Source organism: Monodelphis domestica, chromosome 1 (assembly GCF_027887165.1).
Source record: "Monodelphis domestica isolate mMonDom1 chromosome 1, mMonDom1.pri, whole genome shotgun sequence".
Taxonomy (NCBI): domain Eukaryota; kingdom Metazoa; phylum Chordata; class Mammalia; order Didelphimorphia; family Didelphidae; genus Monodelphis; species Monodelphis domestica.
The window spans coordinates 373,219,189-373,238,390 of NC_077227.1; the positions used below are offsets into that span (position 1 = coordinate 373,219,189).

Below are 19,202 nucleotides of genomic sequence, written 5' to 3' on the forward strand. Positions count from 1 at the left end.
GGGTTCTATAAACTTATTAGTGAAATGAGTGGGTTATATTAGATTGTATCTAAGATCTCTTCCAGCTCTAAATCTAAGATCCTGTGATACTTGCTCTGATATCTAATCAGTGTTGAATTATGTTGCTCCTGTCTCTGAAATCTGACTTGAATTTTCCATATCTTTCTATTTCTATTGAGGAGTTCCTTGTAATTAATCTATTGTAGTAGGCTCTTAACCAGTTTTCTCCAGTTTCTTCTCCCTCTAATACATTATATATCTATATATATATAAATACACACACACACACACACACACACACATATATATATATATATATATATATATATATATATATATATATATGTCTGTTTAACCTTCCTAGCACCTTTGAATTCCTTTACTCAAAATACTTTCTTTAACTCCCCTGTGAAGGGCTACTGAATAAAAGTCCAAAGCCCTCAGTTTGTCATTTAATACCATAGTATGTCACCAAACTATGTCTACAGTCTAATATACCCTAAATCTTCCCTCCATTCCAGATCAACAAGCCAGCAAATCAGCATTTATTAATTGTTTACTGTGTGCCAAGCACTATGCCAAATGCCAGAGATACAAATACAAAAAACAACAACAACAACACTCTTCATAAGAGCTTATAGTCTGATGGAAGAAGACAGTACACATAAAGGGGAGCTGAAAAGTGGAGATAGAGGAAGTGGTCCAGATTAGAAGCAAGACTTACATGTTGGCAGGGTAGTTTAGTCCAGGAGGTGAAGGATGGTTTTTCTGGACCCTTCCTCACAATGGAAGTTCCATTATAGGGAGAGGGGTCCCACAGAGGTATAAGGAGAAAACAGCTGAAGCATGGTGGCAGAGTCCTATAGTATCTTGCTTCACTGTTGTTATTTCCATGCCTTGGTATGGTTTCCCCTGCTCAATTGTCAAAATTCTATTCATATATCAGGGACTGTCTCAAAAACCTTTTCCTTCATGAGTCCTTCCTCCTAGTAGGAAGAGATCTCATCTTCCTCTGAGCCTCCATAGTGCATTGTCTTAACTTCTTTAATGACAAGTGTCCCGTTCTCCTTTGTAATATAACTGTACATCGTATTCCTTTAAATTGTAAGCTCCTGGAGGGCAATATTTTATTCCCTTGCTTTGTTGTAAATACCTTGAGGACATAAATTGCCTTGCCTGGCACAGAGCCTTACTACTACTACTCCTTTACACATAGGGAAGAGGGAAAAGTACTTATGTAGCTCTTACTATGTACCAGGCATTGTGCTATGCACTTTACAAATATTGGTTCTTTGGATCAAGGTAGGTCCCCATTTCATAGTCAAGGACACTGGGATAGATAGAAATTAAATGACTTGCCATAGTCAGACTGCTTCTAATGTCTAAGACTGGAAATGAGCTCAGGTCTTCATGACTCCAGGCCCAACACTCTGTCTGCTGTGCCACCTGGTTGTCTAGATATTTATGCCTAATAGACACTTGGGTATGATTAATTTTATCGAATTATTCATCTTTGCTTTTCCCTCAGCACCTAGGACAGTGGCCTATAATAGGTCCATAATGAATATCTATTGAATTGCTGACTTGAAATGTACAAAAATAAATTTTGGTGGTGTTTGTCTGCATTTGCTCATGAGAGTGCAAATATAAAATTGTTTATTCCATCTGAGCCTAAGTGAATTTATCTGACCACTTCTTAGTTGTCTTTCGCTTTCCTTTCTTTCTCCTTACTCACTGTAAATGAATTTGAAGATGAACTTGAAATTCAAGTACTGTTATTACAGCAAGATTTCAAAGTGAGAATAACAAGGTTTATCTACAACTATTAATGCAATTGATCCAGTTTCATGGAAAAGGGATGGTAAATATGAGAGAATAACCACCTTGATGCAAGTCATTGAGCTTTTAATAAGTTCTTCTTATTAAAGTTCTACTACATGTAGCTCACTCTACTAACCATTGGGAAAGATAGAATTCTGATAAGACGTAGATCTTGCTCCTCACAGAGCTTACAATTTAGCACAGAGAAAGATCAAAAGCAAGAGTTTTACCCTTTTAGGGAGAAGCAATATTCTTTCTTATTTTATTATATGTATGTGTTTTTTTTGTAAGATCCCTTTCTATCCTACTACTTCTTACCTTTTTTAAGGCCAAAAACTCTACCTATGAACTGAGAGAAAGTGTTGGAAATAAAGCATGGAAATAGGAGGGACAAAAGTACAGAACTGAGAATGCCCAAAGTAGGTTTGGAGGACAAATGTACTTTGGCTGGAGCACAGAACAAATGTTGGGAAGTAGGTGAGATAGACCTGGGAAGCTAGGATAGCCCCAGATTATGATAAAGATAGGTTGGTGACATAGTACGGCATTAAATGCCGGCAAAGAAAATTGGGCTTTATTCATTAGATAAAAAAGGGCCATAGAACAATTTTGAGAAGGAAAATTACTCAAATGATGTATGAATAAAGATGATTATTTTTTCCACATTGTGAAAAATGCCTTACACAGAAGAAGGATAGAGGGGCTAAGACCTGTTAGTGAGTTATTGTAGTGCTACTAGGTCCAGATTATTGTGATCCCCTGAGCGGTTGCCTTTTTCAAATTTGTGCTCCATTGGGTTAGAACTAATGACCACATTTTATAATTATAATAATAATAATAATAGTTAACATTTATGTAGCACTTTATGTCAGGTGCTATGCTAAGTACTTTGTAATTATTATCTCATTTGATCCTCAAAACCATTCTGGGTGATTGATGCTATTATTATCCCCATTTTGCAGATGAGGAAATTGAAAAAAAACAGGTTAAGTGACTTGCCCAAAGTGACATAACTAAGAAGAAAATTGAATACAAATTTGAACTCAGGGCTTCTTGACTTTAGACATGGCCTTCCCTCTTACACATGACTACTTCAAGGAGTTCATTATTAGTATTCCTTGAAATTCAGCTGTAATCCAACCAGAGGGTGATTTATTGATGACCTTTGAAGAAGCAATTTTGATAATGATGGAAATTAAAGCCAGATTTCAGTGGACTGAGGAGACCTTGGGTGGAATGGAAATTCAGATTAGTTTGACAATGAGAGGAAAGAAAAGATAGAAAAATAACTGTCTTTCCCATCGCATTTAGCATGTGCTTTGTTGGAAGGGTCAAAGAAAATTCTTTTTAAAACAGATTAATCATCAGTCATTTTTAAGTGTCTGCCGGGTGCTAAGAACTGAGTCAAACTCTGGGCATACAAACAAACGTGTAAGCCAGTCCTTGCTTTCAACAAGCTTACAGGCTAATTGGGGAGGCAACATGTAAATAACAGTGTACAAACAAGATATAAGCAGGATAAACTGGAGATAATCAACAGAGGGAATGCCCTAGCATTAAGGGGGATTGAGAAAAGCTTCTGGCAGAAAGTAAGATTTAGCTGAGACTACATTCCAAGTGCTACTCACTGGGAATATAAAGACCAATATGAATGAGTTCCCACCTCCAAGGGGCTTACATTTGAAGAAGGGGATACTACATTTATTGGGGAAATGTGGACACAGAAAGGCTGGTTTGGTGTGAGCAATCAAAGGAGTTATAAGCAGAATCATAGGACAGTTCATTGGCACACCCTTTCAATAGCTATACTGGCACTTGTTTGATTGTCATTCCCAGAGTAAAAGCTAGAGATGGTAGGAGCAAGGGAAGAAGCAGTAGTTTACTCAAGGTGACAGTATAAATGGCATGATACTGGCACTGGGCGGGCATACATCCTCTGGATTTCCTGGTGGATAACTATATGTGAAGCACTGTCTACAATCAGCTAGGTAGAATGGGCTAGAATGATGTTCTTTCCCACCCCCAACCTCCATCAGGACAGATCAGCCATAGGAAAGGGGGGTAAAATTAAGTGGATTCACTCTTTTGGGGTGGGAAGGCATAGCTACTAAAGGTCCAGGCCCAAGCAGTCATTGTTCTTGGCTCAGAGAAGGTGGACTTCAGCAAGACAGAAGGCTCTTGTTTCCTGGAGGATGTCTGGATAGCTTACGTTGGGCAATAGGGACCAGAACTCTCCACTGAGAATTATTGCTCCCACTGTACCATGCTGTAATCACATCTATTACTCTGGAGCTCCTCTGCACTCAGCATCTTCCCCCACCCCCACCTTTGCTGCTCTGCAAGAATAATAGCTCACATTTTTATAGCAGTTTATGGTTTACAAAATGATTTTCTCACAACAAATCATATGAGGTAAGTGGCGCAAGTATTATTATTCCCATATTTTATGATGAAGAAATGGGCTTCAGAAAGGTAAGTGATTATCTTAGGGTATCAGAACTGGGTCCCAAATCTGGATTTTCTTACTTCACCCCAGTACAAGGCGAATTTTATGCTGTGCTGGATGCATGACTTTTGCATACTGAGATTTGAAGTGGGTGTCCTGCTGTAATTTTTAGTGTTGGCCAATAGTATCCTCAAGAGGCAACTTGCTTTCTTGAGGGTGGTCTTGCAGGAGAAGGCAGAGAGTTTGTGGTTAATTTATTGGCTTTGGGAGAGTTTTGATTTTTGACAAGGCCCAAAAACAGTTGGCTCCATCTCTAAGAGAGAGTGTTATACCAGGCAGTAAGACATGTCCTGACTATTTTTTCTTATGTGTTCTTTTATCAGAATTATTAATCACTAGGAAAAATGGTTAGAGAATAAGACAATGCAATTAGGTCTATTAAGCCTTGGCAAAAGTTGGCCCAAAGTAAAATCCCTGCACTAGCTGCTTGTTTAGGGATGAGTTAACAATAATGGCAATTCATTAGTAACCTACTTCCTTAGCCCCAAGAAAAATTCTTCCTTCATAAGCTGTTCTCAAGACTTGAGTATTTGATGTTTTCTCTTCATGTTTAAACTTCTTCAGTCTAGCCAGCACAGGCAATATCCCCCAAATAAACAATGCCCCAAATTTGACTTCAAGACCACTGGTATTGAGGCTTGTTCAAAGTAGATATTATTTATTATCCAATGCACAGAGAGAAATTGGTGTATGTTTTTAAAATGATCAATTTAAAATAATTGATCATTTTATTAAGGACATGTTTTCTGTAGAGCATTGTGCTAGAGCTGGGAGAAGGTAGAATTTAGATAATATGGCCCCTTCCCTCCTCAGATTTACAGTTTAGTAGGAGATTAAGATGCCAACAAAGTAATATATGAAAAATTAATTAATGAGTTAGCTCTTACAATTTATCATAAGACTGCTCTCCACTGGTCAATATTGCCCAGTGGAAGGAGTTTGAACTCCATTGAGAAGGATCAGAAATTTGGGATTTGTTTTTGAGCCAAATTGACTTTGAGGCTGAATCTACTCTACATGCCAATACGATTCAACCCACTCCAGTCTCTAGATATACTCTTATGTCTTGACTCTCAAGAGGGAGAGGCAGTTATCCAAGACCTCTAGAGAAATGCATGATACATACACTCCTGAATAACTGCATTCCCAGAAATAAAGTAGCTTGAGTCACCAAAAACCCAAGGAAAGTAGAGAAAAATCTCAGATTATTACAACTGAACTACTATGAGCTTCTTGAAACATTGTCTGCCATTCGTTCCTTCTCTGTCTCTTATGTCTGACAAAACCTTCAGAAGAATTTAACCAGAGTGACCAGGATATGCCAGCAGTGAAGGAAGTCTAGAAATAGATAAGATTCCAGCTAGATTGTAATGAGTCCCTGATGCTCATCTTTAGTGTACATCCACAGCTGAGGTCCTTAAGCCCTGTGTTTATTAGTTATGCTCATATCTGGTACATTTATGCTTCTTGCTAACAATTGTCAACGTTTTATATCAGGTCTGTGGAGAAGCTTGTTAGCAACTAAGAAGATCAAGGAAAACTTACCAGAAGAGGTGGCATTGAAATTGAGGATTTTGAATATAGCATTTAGATTTTTACACACTAAAGAACATGAGGGCATTCCTCTGGGAATAACAGTATTTATTAATAGATGCAGCATCTACTAACAAAGAATGAGTGGGAATGAGTCCTTTCTTTTGCTCATAAAGGGAGTCCCATCCTCTTTCTGATTGGCATGACAATTTGACCCTAAAGTTTCCCCTGCCAATCCCCATTGGTGGATATTTCAAGAGAGGAGGTGGACTTAGAGATCTCAACTCCACTCTCATTACTTCCTCACAGGAGGGTTGGATCTTTGATAACACCCAGAAGATGATGGCACATTCTGCCATTTGGTTGAACCACTACTTTAAGTGATTTAAGTGATGACTGCTCAGCCCACTCTTAAAAAAGTAAAGAAGCCCTTACCTTTTTTCTTAGACTCAGATTCTAAGGCAGAAGAACAGTGAGGGCTAAGGAATGGGGGTTAAGTGACTTGCCCAGCTTAGGAAGTGTCTTAGGCTAGATTTGAACCCATATCTAGTCCTGGCTGTCAATCCACTGGAACTACATCAGCCTACTCTTAATCTTTCAACTGGGTCAATGTTCATAACTAGTCAGCCCTGCCCTTAATTCTCTTATCTTAACAAAAGAAGGAAGTTTCCAACCCAGTTTCGTAGCCTCAGGGGGAAACTGGAAGTCTGCAGTTTTATAAGCAAGTTTTAGCCTGACCTTGGGGGTGGGGGAAATTATTTCACAATTTAGCATTAATTTTCCACAAGAATATAGATTGGAATTCAACAGGTGAAGAAGGGTAAAGGAGTGTAGACATTATTTGAGGAAAGACACAGAAGGGTAAGTTCATGTCTGTAGTACAAAACCAGCCGTTGAATAATCATTCGCATTTACTGCCCTGCATTTCCAGTGCATGAAAACAAAATTTCTGGTATTGAAATTGCCCCATGTTGAATAATACCAAAAGTAAAAAAAAACACCCCATTTTCTATAATAAAGTGAAAAGTGACTCCTGATCCTTAAATATGCAGAAAGTATACCTATGTTGAACACACTTCCATTTCATAACAGCACTTGGGCCTCCCTAACCTTTCCTGGAGACTTTGAAAAAGCCCTTCCTCCTGGCCCCTTGGAACTATATATACACTACTTAGAATAAAAATGCTGTTTCTTGGCATACTGGTAAATCAGGTACACTAAAATAGGTCAGTGCGGCGCATTTAATGACAGTTGCCTCTAATAGCATAATTATTGAGACTCAACACCGTGTAACCATTTGTTACATAGTTGTTCGTAGTTAAACTGCATTATTAGGTGATTTCATATTTATGTAAAATAAGGAACATTAATTACAAGTACATTAATTAAATCCTGTAAATTTGTGGAACTTAAAGGGAAAAGATTACTGCTCTTAATCAAGCAGAGCCATTTGCTTTCTAATTTGCTATAGATTTCAGGCATCAGTTACCTACAAGCAGGGTGGTCCATATACTTTAGATTCTCCTGGGACACATTTTACTGAGCCCCATACCTCACTTCCAACTGAGAAAACTTCATATTAAGCTAGCTGATAATGAGGGGACACATGAAAAAGTGCGTTGGAATAAAGACTCCTTACAGTGCGCTATGTCATACAAAGAACACTGGACCATAACTCAAGAGTCCCGATTTTAAACCTGAGCCCTGCTGAAAGCTAGCTGCCTACTGTGGTGGAAAGCATTTAACTTTTCCAGGTCTTAGCCTCCTGATAAGTGGGGTGGTTGTGGACTTGACAGTATCCTAGGTCCTTTCCAACTTTGAGGTTCTATGGTTCTAAGTACAAAAGCCCAAACTTATTATGCGAGAGAGGAATTCCTTGAAAACTGAATGTCAACCAAATTTCTAGAAATAACATTTTGTGTCATATTATTTATATGAGCTTAGGGGGGAAATACTTGAATTTTTTTTCACTTTGGTCCAAAGAATAAAGTTGAAAGATCGTTTTTAATACTATGTTCTACAACATTTAATTAATTTCAAATGGTTTTTAACAATTTAATCCAAAATATATTGTGAAATCTAAGTTCAATAAATGAAGAACTACAAGTGGTATGAAATGTCATTAAAAAACAATGACAGAAATGCCTCATTAATGAAATCTTGTATCTGTGCAGTACTCTATACTTTTAGAAGCAGCTTTATGAGCATTTTCCAATTAGATTATTCATGACTTTATGAGGTGAGATGGCAAGTATCATTATCTCCAGTTCACAAAAAGACTAGAGAGGTTGGGGCTTTCCCAGGGTCAAACAATGAGTTGGTAGCAAAGCCAGAACTAGAACTCAGTTTTTCTGAGTCCCAGAATTATTTTCACTGGAACCAGAAATGGGAATTCTGATACTTGGGGCAAATGCAGCTGAGCAGGATAGACAAGTGATGGGATAGGTCTAAGGTTTTATCACTTGTGAGGTAGAAATCACTGGGAGGAGAATAAAAAAAAAAACTTGGAGAGCAATGTGTTTGAAGGAGCTGGGGTAGAGAAGACTGGGTGCCAGGTCTGACTTATGGATGAAGAGTCACCTGGAGGTCCAGCAATGAAAGTAACAAGGATCTGGACAGAATGGAGAGGACTCTAAAGGAGAAATTCTTGCTTTAAGATATTAGTTGAGGCAGTGACTGAAAGGGTCAATGAAAACCAAGGAGCATGCCAACTCCATCTCCTTCTTTGTGCCTCAAGAGATGTGAGAGGAAAAGTAGCCAACCATGTAACAGTTAAAATTTAGGGGAGACTGAGGCAGGTAGAAATTAGTTTCTCTCTGCAAGGAATATTATATTTTTTTAGAGGTTTATTAAGGATTAAGGATTAAAGAAAATACAGGATAAGGAAAACGTGCCTAGGCCAGAGGCCTAGACAAGACCTCACCTACATTATGGAAAGAGCCATGTCTGCCCCAAAATGGAAGTCCAAAAAGAGAGCTCAAAAGCCTTTGCAATCAGTTTAAGTACCTTCTCGATCTCACCCACCTCAGAATTCCGTGAGATTATAAAGCATTTTGGGGAAGTGGAGCAAGGACTTGTGGGAATTGAAGTCCAGAGTTCAAATCTCAATTTTACATTCGTGAGGAGGGCACCAAGAGATATGATGTCCTCAGGAGAAAGGCAGGTGTCTGTGATCACCAGAAGATGAAAAGAATGTGAGACAAGGAAATTTAGAATGAAGAGAAATTTATTAACTATGAGAAGAATTCCAGGTGACTGCAGGAAAAGAGGACAGAGAAGAATAGTAATGACTATGGTCAAGCTGAATAGAAATAAAAGAGGAGGGGAAAATAGTAGGAGAAAGCATTTTCAAAAGTGAGGAAAGGAGTCTTAATAAAGGTACAGTAATTGGAAGAGAAGAGTTGGCTCATCTCAATTCCCTACTTAGCTACTTTGTACTGAGAGAATGGATGGAAGACTATTTTTTAAACTCATTATTGAAGATACAAATACATAACTCAAGACAGTCCTTTCCCTCAAGGAACTTATATTCTAATGGAAAAAAAAACAATACATATATGGGGAGAGGAGTTCAGAAAGGAGTGCTTTGATATGAAATGTCACTGGTATGATAAGTAGAGGCTGAGGTGGAAGCATCTTGATTCTAGTGTGGAGATGGCTGGAAAAAATGTGTTATGGGGTCTGGGTCAAGTCAGATAGGGAATGCCTTCACTAATCAGCATTCCAGGTATTCAGGGCAAGAGCTGGCATTCAGAATTGGGGGTCTGGGATAGAGCAGTATGGCTTGGCATCAAGATAAGTAGAGAGCCATCTGATAGTGACTCTTCTCTCCTACTATCACCTGGGATCTTCCTTCCCACTCTTCCCCTCTAGACCCTCTCCCGAATCTATGTAAAAGCAAAAGTCAGTGCAGGATTTTGAGGTCCAGGGTCTCAGGTTCACAGTAAAGAAGTGAAACCCTCCAGATATCAGCATTTGGGACAAAACCTAGCTGCCCAACCATCCACCTTCCATTTTTCATTTTAGGGTAGTTTCTTTGTTTAACCCCCTCCTATCCTTCCTTCTAACTGTTTTTGCCAATTAGCAATGTTCTGTAAAATAAAATTTAAAAATAATTGCTCCAAAGGAGATTACTAAAGTAACTGTTCTAAACCCTATTGTTATTGTTCAATTGTTTCGGTCTTGATTGACCCTTTGTGACCCCATTTAGGTTTTTCTTGGCAAAAATACCAGAGTGGTTTGCCATTTCCTTCTCCAGCTCATTTTACAAATAATGAAACAGAGCCAAACAAGGTTATATGTGACTTGCCCAGAGTCATAGCTAGTAGGTGTCTGAAGGCTGAATTTGAATTTGGGTCTTCCTGATTCCAGGCCCAAGGCTCTATTCACATGCCATCCAGTTGCCCTGACTCCTTATTCAAAAGAATGTAACTTGGGTAATATGATTAATTCCCTCTTGAATTTCTCTGTTGTTAAATTAATTTTTTTATGGAAAGAAAAATCAGTAACAAAGGGCCATCTCACAGTAAAAATCCAAATTGTTTCCTTGACATACTGGCTGTGACCATAAGCAAATTATTTAAACCTCTAGGTCCCCCAAGCAACTTTTCCCAGTGCTGTGAATCTGTAATAGTGGAGAAAGTTTCCACTTGAGTTCTCCAAAATGATGAAATTACTGACCAAAAGCTTGATTTTTTAAAACCAGATTTTAAAAAAATTTAATGAATTTATTTGTTACATTAAAATTCCTAGATATCTCTCTCCCTTCCTCTCCTCCTCCCCCATTAGAGAGGACATCATGTGACAAAAAGGTACATATATATATTTATAAAACTATGTCTTGTTTATTTCTATTTATCAGTTCTTTCACTGGAGGTGGACATACATAAGTCATTCCTCAAACAATATTTCTGTTGTAGTATATAATATTCTCTTGTTTCCATTCCTTTTGCTCTTCATAATTTCTTTTAGATATTTCCATTTTTTTAATTACCTGCTTATCATTTCTTACAGAGCAATAGTATTCCATCACAATCATATGGCACAAGTTGTGGCATGAACCAGATTTTCTTTATGTGACCCCTCCCACCTCCATTGTTTAAAGAATTTTAATTAACATCACAGTATCCTGTCCTTGATAGAGCCTTTAGAAATCTACTAGTCTCCTAAAAAGTACATGGGGAGCAAGACTGTTCCACTCTGAAACCACATAGAAATTGAAAAATAGAATAGTAAAGAACCTGGACCATAACTGAAACTTAGGAGCTAATTTACTATACTGGGAACCAAAAGTCCTGAATTCAGGACCTGCCTCTTACAAATATCCATTATGTGATTCTAGATGAGGAAGTTAATCTTTCAGTGTCCTCAGAGGACTCTCTAAGTCTTCAAGTTTTAAGAGCAAATACAAGTCCACATTGGGAGATGGAGTTTCCTGATTGTGATAGTAGTAATAATATGTAGCATTTATGTAATGCTTAAAAGATTTGCAAAGTGCTTTCTTTACAAAAATCTTATTTTATCCTCCCAATAATAGTGGGAGTTAGGGATTTTTTTTAAATCCCCACTCTACAAATGAGAAAACTAATGAGAAAAAATGAGAAAAATAAGGGAGATTAAGTAATTTCCCCCAGATTCATATAGTTATTAAGTATCTGAAGCCAAATTTAAACCTGACTCCGGGGGCTGCTAGATGGCTCAGTGAATAGACAGCCAGGTCTGGAAACTGGAGCTACACCTCTAGCCTCAGACACTTCATAGCTGTGACAAGTCACTTAACTCCCATCGCCTAGCCTTTACCACTCTTCTGCCTTGGAACCGATACTTGGTATGGATTCTAAAACAGAAGGTAAGGGCTAAAACAAAACCAAACCTGACTCCTGGTCCAGTGCTCTATCAGCTGTACCACCTAGCTGCCTCATTAGAAAGTTCTTACTCCAAACCCTGTCCATTCCCCACCAAAGAAATCTTCTTATTTAGCAATTTCCTTTCTCTTCTCTTTCTCCTATTCTTTTCCTCCTCATAACCTCATCCTTCTAACCTCCATCTATTCCTCTGTCAGAGTAGAAAGAGTAAGGAAGGGTAAATCCAGTGGAAATGGCAGATTGCTTATAGGGGAATATAATGATGAGTAGAAATAAGTATTCTTTCATCTCCTCCTACTCTTTTTCTTTCTTCACCTCCCCCAATATTCCCTTGGCCTGCCAAGTACTTGGAAAACTTTTCTTATTTTATCATGGAGAAACAAATGATTCATGGAAGAAATCTGACTTCAATTTGGTCTCTAACCACACAGTACCAAGGGCTATATTTCCATTTTCTACCATATACACCATCTCAGAACTACCATCACTGTAAGGATGCCCATAAGAGATCCATTCAGTAGGAAAGAGAGGGACAGAGAACAGTTTGTATAGAGTAGGCGATGGAACCTCCACATTGAGTAAAGTGGAAACCCCTTATCTTAGGATGACATCTACAGAATAAATAAAACCTCTTACACAGCCCCTTTGTCTCCTAGGTGAGTGTGTGGTCTAAAGATTAAGGCATAGATAGAAAATCAGTGCTTGGAAGAGAAGAGGGAATTCTTAAGCTTGTGACTGACTCAACTCATTTGCCCTAAGGCAAATCTCATAACTACCTAACCAGTGGAGATAATGATTCTACCTGGTGGGGGCAGGGAAAAGAGACAGGAGAATGAATTTATTTTGTCTAAGGGCTTGACTAGCATCTAAAAAGTTGGTCATGATGATATAATTTCATCCCCATTTCTTTCTACTAATATCAGCCAACCGAATACTAAATGGTTAATAGCATACTGCTCTCGAGAGTAGGATGCTATGGAATAAATTATATCAAAGAGTTACAGGATATAAAATGTTAGAATTGAAGGGGCCCACGGGGAGAATTTTACAGAGAAGCATCTATGTGACTTACCCAGGTCACCCAGCTAGTAAATGGTGGGGCCAAGTATAGTGCTCTTTGGACATTATCACATTACCTGTCTTCATATGTGAAATATACTTTGAAGGTACACTTGAAACCTATGAAAAAGAACCTTGGGTTTTATGGGAAGCAAAATGGCACAATGGAAACTATACAGGACCTGGAGTCAGGAAGACATGCATTCAGATGTGTCCTATCACTTCCTCACTTTGTGACTCTGGACAAGTCACTTAACCCTATTTGACTCAGTTTCCTTATCTGTAAAATAATCTAGAGAAAAAAAATGGCAAACCACTCCAGTATCTTTACCAAGAAAACTCCAAATGAGATCACAAAGAGTCAGACACAACTGAACAACAAAATGAGTATTTTCTCTTTTTTTTTTTCTGGAAGAAAAAGAAGACAATCCAGAAGAGAATTTCAACTTAGAAATGTAGACTTGGATAAAGCAATTCTACCAGGGTTTTAATTTCTTTCCTGTTTTCTGTTGTTATTTTTGTTCATTCTCTTTTCCAAAGCTACTATATCCTTGATACATCTTGTTTTCCTAAGCATGTTTCTGTGGACAAGGAACCATAGAATGTAGATTACACCTTTTGGAGATAGTCTGGCCACATAAGGAGACAAGTAGTTGAAATTTGTGTCAAATTGCTTGTTTAAATGACTTCAGCCAACTCCTTAAAGCCAAGACAGCAGGGGCTGAGGATTTTAAAAGTTGGCAGGGGCAAAATGACAAGGCACAGGCAGACACCTGGTGAGCTGCCAGCTCTGACTTAAAGCTTCAAAAAATAAACTTTCTCAAAGGACACAAATTAAAGTCGTGTTTCAGTGTCCATTAAAACAAAATTATAGGCTTTAAGTTGCATACCCAACTACTTTCACTTCCATTAATTTTAAAATATTGCAACTTACAGGCTTGTAGGTTCATTCTTATAGAGGCTAGATTAAGCAATGTGGAACTGTAAATGAGAAATGGAATTCTAATAACCAGGTTGGAATCACAGTTTTGCTCCTTACTGGATAGAAGGAATGTGTGTGACCTTGAGCAAGTCCCTCATCTTCTTTGAGTTTCTCTTTGTTCATCAGTAATTTAGGGGGTATAATATTTGTTATCAGATAACATTTGTTTTGCTTGTATCAGCCCCGTATTTAGGAAAATACTTTGTAAACTGTCAAGAACCCTAAGAATATTTCCTTTCTTTGAAATACCATTTATTTTCATTTTTATACACATATCACCTAATATGTATGTAACAATAATATAATGCACATGATTTATTATAAATATGTAAAAATATAATAAACAGGCTTGCTTGGTAGACTTTTATTTGGGGAAACAGGTAATATGACTGTTGCTTTCAGAGATGGAGACATAGGGTCAAGAACTTTTTTTGAACCTTTATTTTATTTTTGGGAGTTAGGGAAGTGGCAGTGGTCATGATTTAAATTAAATTATCAGTCAGACATTAAGAATTTATTAAGCACTTACTGTATACTGAGGTAAATACTGTTCTAATCAGCCTAGAGTTTCTCCAAAACATTGCTGACTAGAGAACCAAATTCTATTACTTTTGTTTGTTTCCTGAACCTATGATTTCATTGAGCTCCTGCTGTGGAAACTTCTCTGCCAACTAAAAGTTGCAGAACACTTATGGACATTTCTACTTTTGAGAGAGTTGAACATCTAAAAAGCATTCATATTGCATTTAATTCTCTTGTAATTGGAATTGGTCATTCTTCTTTTGCTCTTCTTTATAGACCCAGATCAGTTGCTCTATAAATGGTGGATTCTACTCTGAGATCACTTTCACTATTGTGTTCTAATACTTATTCTTGTTTCCTAAAAAGTGTTTAGGTAATTCTCCTGAAAAACCCCTATTAGCACTGTTTTACTAATGCAATTTCTAATTATTTTTTACTCAAAGCCTGCAGATTAATGTAGATTAAAGTATATTATTTATTCTTAATTTATTTGCTATGTTTTCTTCAATCTCAGCTCTATTTTACTATACTAAATCATTATCAAAATAGAGACAAAGTCAGTTAACTCATTTTGCCAGGAAAAAAAAAAGGGAAAAGGAAAACATGGGTGTATTGCTACAAAAATTTCTGAATCTGGAATCCACAGATATTGAAGAATTTTTTTTCCTCCTTCCTCTTTCTACAGGCCCACCAAACCACCACAGCCAGTCAACTCTGAGGCCACCTCTTCCACCCCCACACAACCACACCTTGTCCCATCACCATTCTTCTGCCAACTCTCTCAATCGGAACTCACTGACCAATCGACGGAGCCAGATCCATGCCCCAGCTCCTGCTCCCAATGACTTGGCTACCACTCCTGAGTCCGTCCAGCTTCAGGATAGCTGGGTGCTCAATAGCAATGTGCCACTGGAGACCAGGTACGTGACCGCCATCCACTTCTGGTTAAAACATCAGCCCTTTCTATGCGCCACACCACACCACCCTGGCAAAGAAGAGATAAGAAGGGGAAAGGGAGGCTCTATCCAGTGTAATCCTTGAATAAAGATGTGCTACCCAGCTCCTCTCCTGATACTAACTTTTCCCTTTACTAATTTGACCCTGGATGATGGGTGGATAGACATTTCTTTGTTCACATGTGTCTCCTTTTAATACTTGTTTACTCTTCTAGACAGCTCTTGTGTACCCAACTAATAGAATTAGCATAACATATTTTTACTCAAAGGCTCATGGGAAACTTGCTTATAAGGGTATATTGACTGAGAGCTACTGATAAATTATGCATTTGGCCTTTCGTGAAGTAATAAATGAAGACTCATTTGAAATTAAGTGTTTGGGGAGACCTTGAGAAACAATCCCTGATTTGAGACTGACAGAAGAATAATTTTAATTTATATTTCATCCAACATGCAGTTTCACTTTAATCCCTCCTGTACACACTAACAGCTTGATGCCTATGGGGCAAACAATAATGTATAAAAACAAACAGACAGAAAAGGTGCAGCACTTAGGTGGAGAAGGAAGAGTTTCCAAAATAGTCTTTATTGGTTGTTTGAACTCTTTCATTGCCCCGTTGAGGAACTGGCTCACTTTCAGCTTTTACTTCAACTTGTCCAGAGCTATGAGCATGTTTAATGATCAGAACAGGTCCATCAGTTGTGACACAGACGTTGAAACATCTTTGATTCCTCCTCAACAGATACTTTTAGGATTTAGAATGTTTTGCTGTCCTTCCTTCCAGTATTAATTTGTCCTGAAGCATCAGAAGGGGGCAAGACATGTACAGAGTCATCATAAAACCTTTGTACAATTAAAAACTTTGCTTTAAAATTTCAATAAATTATTGGGTAGGTAGCATGTAAATGGGCTATAGGCTTTTTTTCTCTCTCAGGTCTAGGACAGCTTTCCTTCTCACCTATATTATTTGTCATAAAATCTGAAGTAAGAAGCCAATTCAACTCAGTAAATATTTATTAGGTACCTATCTTCAAGCTATGCACAGTGTGTATAATTTTGTATAAAGTAGATATCCTAAACATTAATAAATTTATTTTTTACTGCCAGGAACAGAAAATATTAATCATAATTACGATCTGAATTGGGAAAGTTTAAAAGTACAAAAGAACTTTTTAAAAGTTGTATGTGTCTGTATATATGCATATATGTATATTATGTATGCATACATGTAAATTATTGTTATTATTATTTTGCATTGTTTCCTTTCCATACATATACCCCTACAGTGAAAAGTAACCCACTTTTCTGGTAACCTTTCCTTTAACCAGGAACCATTAACCATTACACTGGAAACTAGAATGCTATTCCTCTTCTAGTTTGGTCCACAGGTTTCTTTATGAAATCTTTGAGTTGTTCTAATAAATAATGGTCTTAGAATTTAAGTCATTTCCCTTTCATTATATATTCTTATCAGTTGCTATACATGACTGGCTAAAGAATATTGTGTTGATTTTTGTTTTTTTAAGGAAAGGGCTTAAGATGAGAGTCTGTTACTTAGAAAGTAATTCCTAGAAACCAAAAAATATAATTACTAGAAATAACAAAAACTCAGTATAGATGATGAGAGATGTACGATAACCTGATAATGCAAAAATTGGTGGACATAGAACTATAGATATTTAAATTTAGAGCTAGAGGGACCTCAGAAATCATCTTACCCATCCCTTTCATTTTACAAATGATTAAACCGAAAAGCGACAAGTATAAGTGATTTGCCTAAAATCAAACAGACAATAAAGAACAAAGGTAGGATTTGCACCTAAGTCTTCTGATTTCAAAGTGCCCACTCTTTCCAGTATATCACATTTCCATTGTTTCACTCTGAATTCAATTGACTCATTCATTGAAAAAGAATGTTGGTGAAATATGTGTTAAATAAATAATCCCTGATTTCCTCCCACCCTCGACTTTAATGTCCTGAATTTTATAGACATAGCACAGGCCCCCAGATTCACTAGTATTCATACCATCCCTTCCCTTAGGGCAGAGACCACACACACTAAAGTAGTGTTTTTCCTGTCTTTGGTATGAGTTCATCCTGAAATAGGAACAGTAGGATTTTCCTGTTTTGGGCTATAGCCTTTCAAGTAAGTAAGCAGAGACAGACAGACAGACAGACAGACAGACAGACAGACAGACAGACAGACAGAAACAGAGAAAGATAATGACCAGGGTTCTATCACTGTATTTGGTATATTTGTTTACTATTAATGAGGTTGCCTCTTTTACTTATTACACCAAATAAGACTGACCTGAGACTAGATGATCTTGGAGACAGATGATTATAACAATTTCACTAATGGTTTTGAAGGTTCAAATAGAAATTTAATCAGGATTATTACCACCAAAAACTAGCATAGGTATTTCTGCTTGATAGAAGATTGAAGAACCAGCTGAGATGATGAACAAATTGTGTACTATTTCTAGAAACTCTAAGCCAATTCTTGCATGTTTTCATTTAGGCTAATGGAAGCTGTCTTTCTTTCCTTTCATTTGCCTTATGAGATCTCTAGCACCTTTGAGCCTTTTCTCAGTCCTAATCTTTCTTGACCTTTTGAGACATTGACATGGTGGATCACCTTTCTTCTTGCATATTTTCTCCTTTCTGGGAACTCTTTCCTGGTTCTGCTCTTACCAGTAGGACTGCTTCATCTTAGTCTCCTTTGTTAAATTACCATCCATGTTGTACCCTCTAACTTTGGGCATACCCCCAAGACTCTGTATTGTATTCTTCTGTCTTTTCTCTCTATACTCACACTCTTGGTTGCCTTAGCAATTCCCATAGGTTCAATTATAATCTTGATGACTTCCACATCTATTTATCCAACCATTGTCTCTCCTGAGCTCTAGTCCCATATCACCAACTACTCACTGGATATTTCTAACTGGTTTTCCCCAAGGTATCTCAAATCCAACATGTCCAAAACAGACCCTATATCTTTCTCCAAAAATTCACTCCTCTTTCTACCTTCCCTGCTTTTGTTAAAGACATCCTTCAGGTAACCAACCAGTGGCCACAACCTGATGTCATCCTTTGATTCTTGTCACTTCTGTCTTCACCGTATCAGACAGATTGACCCCTTCTCTACTGATATAAGCACCACCATAATTGACGTCTCTCCTTGACACCTGGAAATGCCTCCTACTGGTCTGCCTTCCTCAAGTCTCTCTCTACACGAGTTCAACCTTTTACACAACTGCCAAAATAATTTTCCTAAATTACAGGTCTGACACTGTCACCATTTATCCAATAAACTCCCATGGCCTTTAATTACCTTTAGGATCAAATATAAATTCTCCTTTTGAGTATTTAAAATTCCTTAATCCCTGGCTCCCTCCTACCTTGCCATCTTTCTTGCACAGTATACTCCCATTACAGACACTCTGGGTCCACCATACTGCCTTTCTCAGTTTCTCAGACATGTCATACTACCTCTAGTCTCTGTGCTTTATCATTGACTTTTTCCAAAGCTTTAAATGTTTTTTTACCTCACCCTCATCTCTTGGAATTTGACATTTCCTTCAAGACTCAGCTCAAATACCAGCTTCATCAAGAAGCTTTCTCTCATTCCCTTACTTCCCTTCCAGTTTTGATTTGTGTCTGCATGTTGTCTCTCCTATTAGACTAGAAACTCCCGGAGGGAAGAGTGTTTCCCTTTTGCCTTCTTATCCCAAGGGCCTGGCACATAGTAGTCAATTATATTATGCTTGTTATTATTTGTTTGTTTGATTGACTCTTTGTGGATTGGAGCAATTTCCAAGGAGCTTCTGATTTTCTCTGGAATTGACCCTTCTTTTCCTATTAGATGTAAACTTTAGTAAGTCTGTGGATAGAGAAAAGCAGTACAGATTGGATTAGAGAATAAAAAATCAATTCCATCTCATTATTATTTATGCA

At 37.6% G+C, this 19,202-nt stretch overlaps 1 protein-coding gene across 14 annotated transcripts in view; it reads left to right on the plus strand.

Moving 5' to 3' along the window:
- The window catches only part of TENM2 (teneurin transmembrane protein 2), a 1,380,893-nt gene that overhangs the window by 1,074,183 nt on the left and 287,508 nt on the right, over positions 1-19,202 (plus strand). For all 14 annotated transcript variants that reach the window (XM_001370043.4, XM_056811550.1, XM_016433795.2 and 11 more), the window contains one exon: positions 14,973-15,207. In XM_001370043.4, the coding sequence (XP_001370080.1) occupies positions 14,973-15,207 (235 nt within the window). The remainder of the gene's footprint in view (positions 1-14,972; positions 15,208-19,202) is intronic.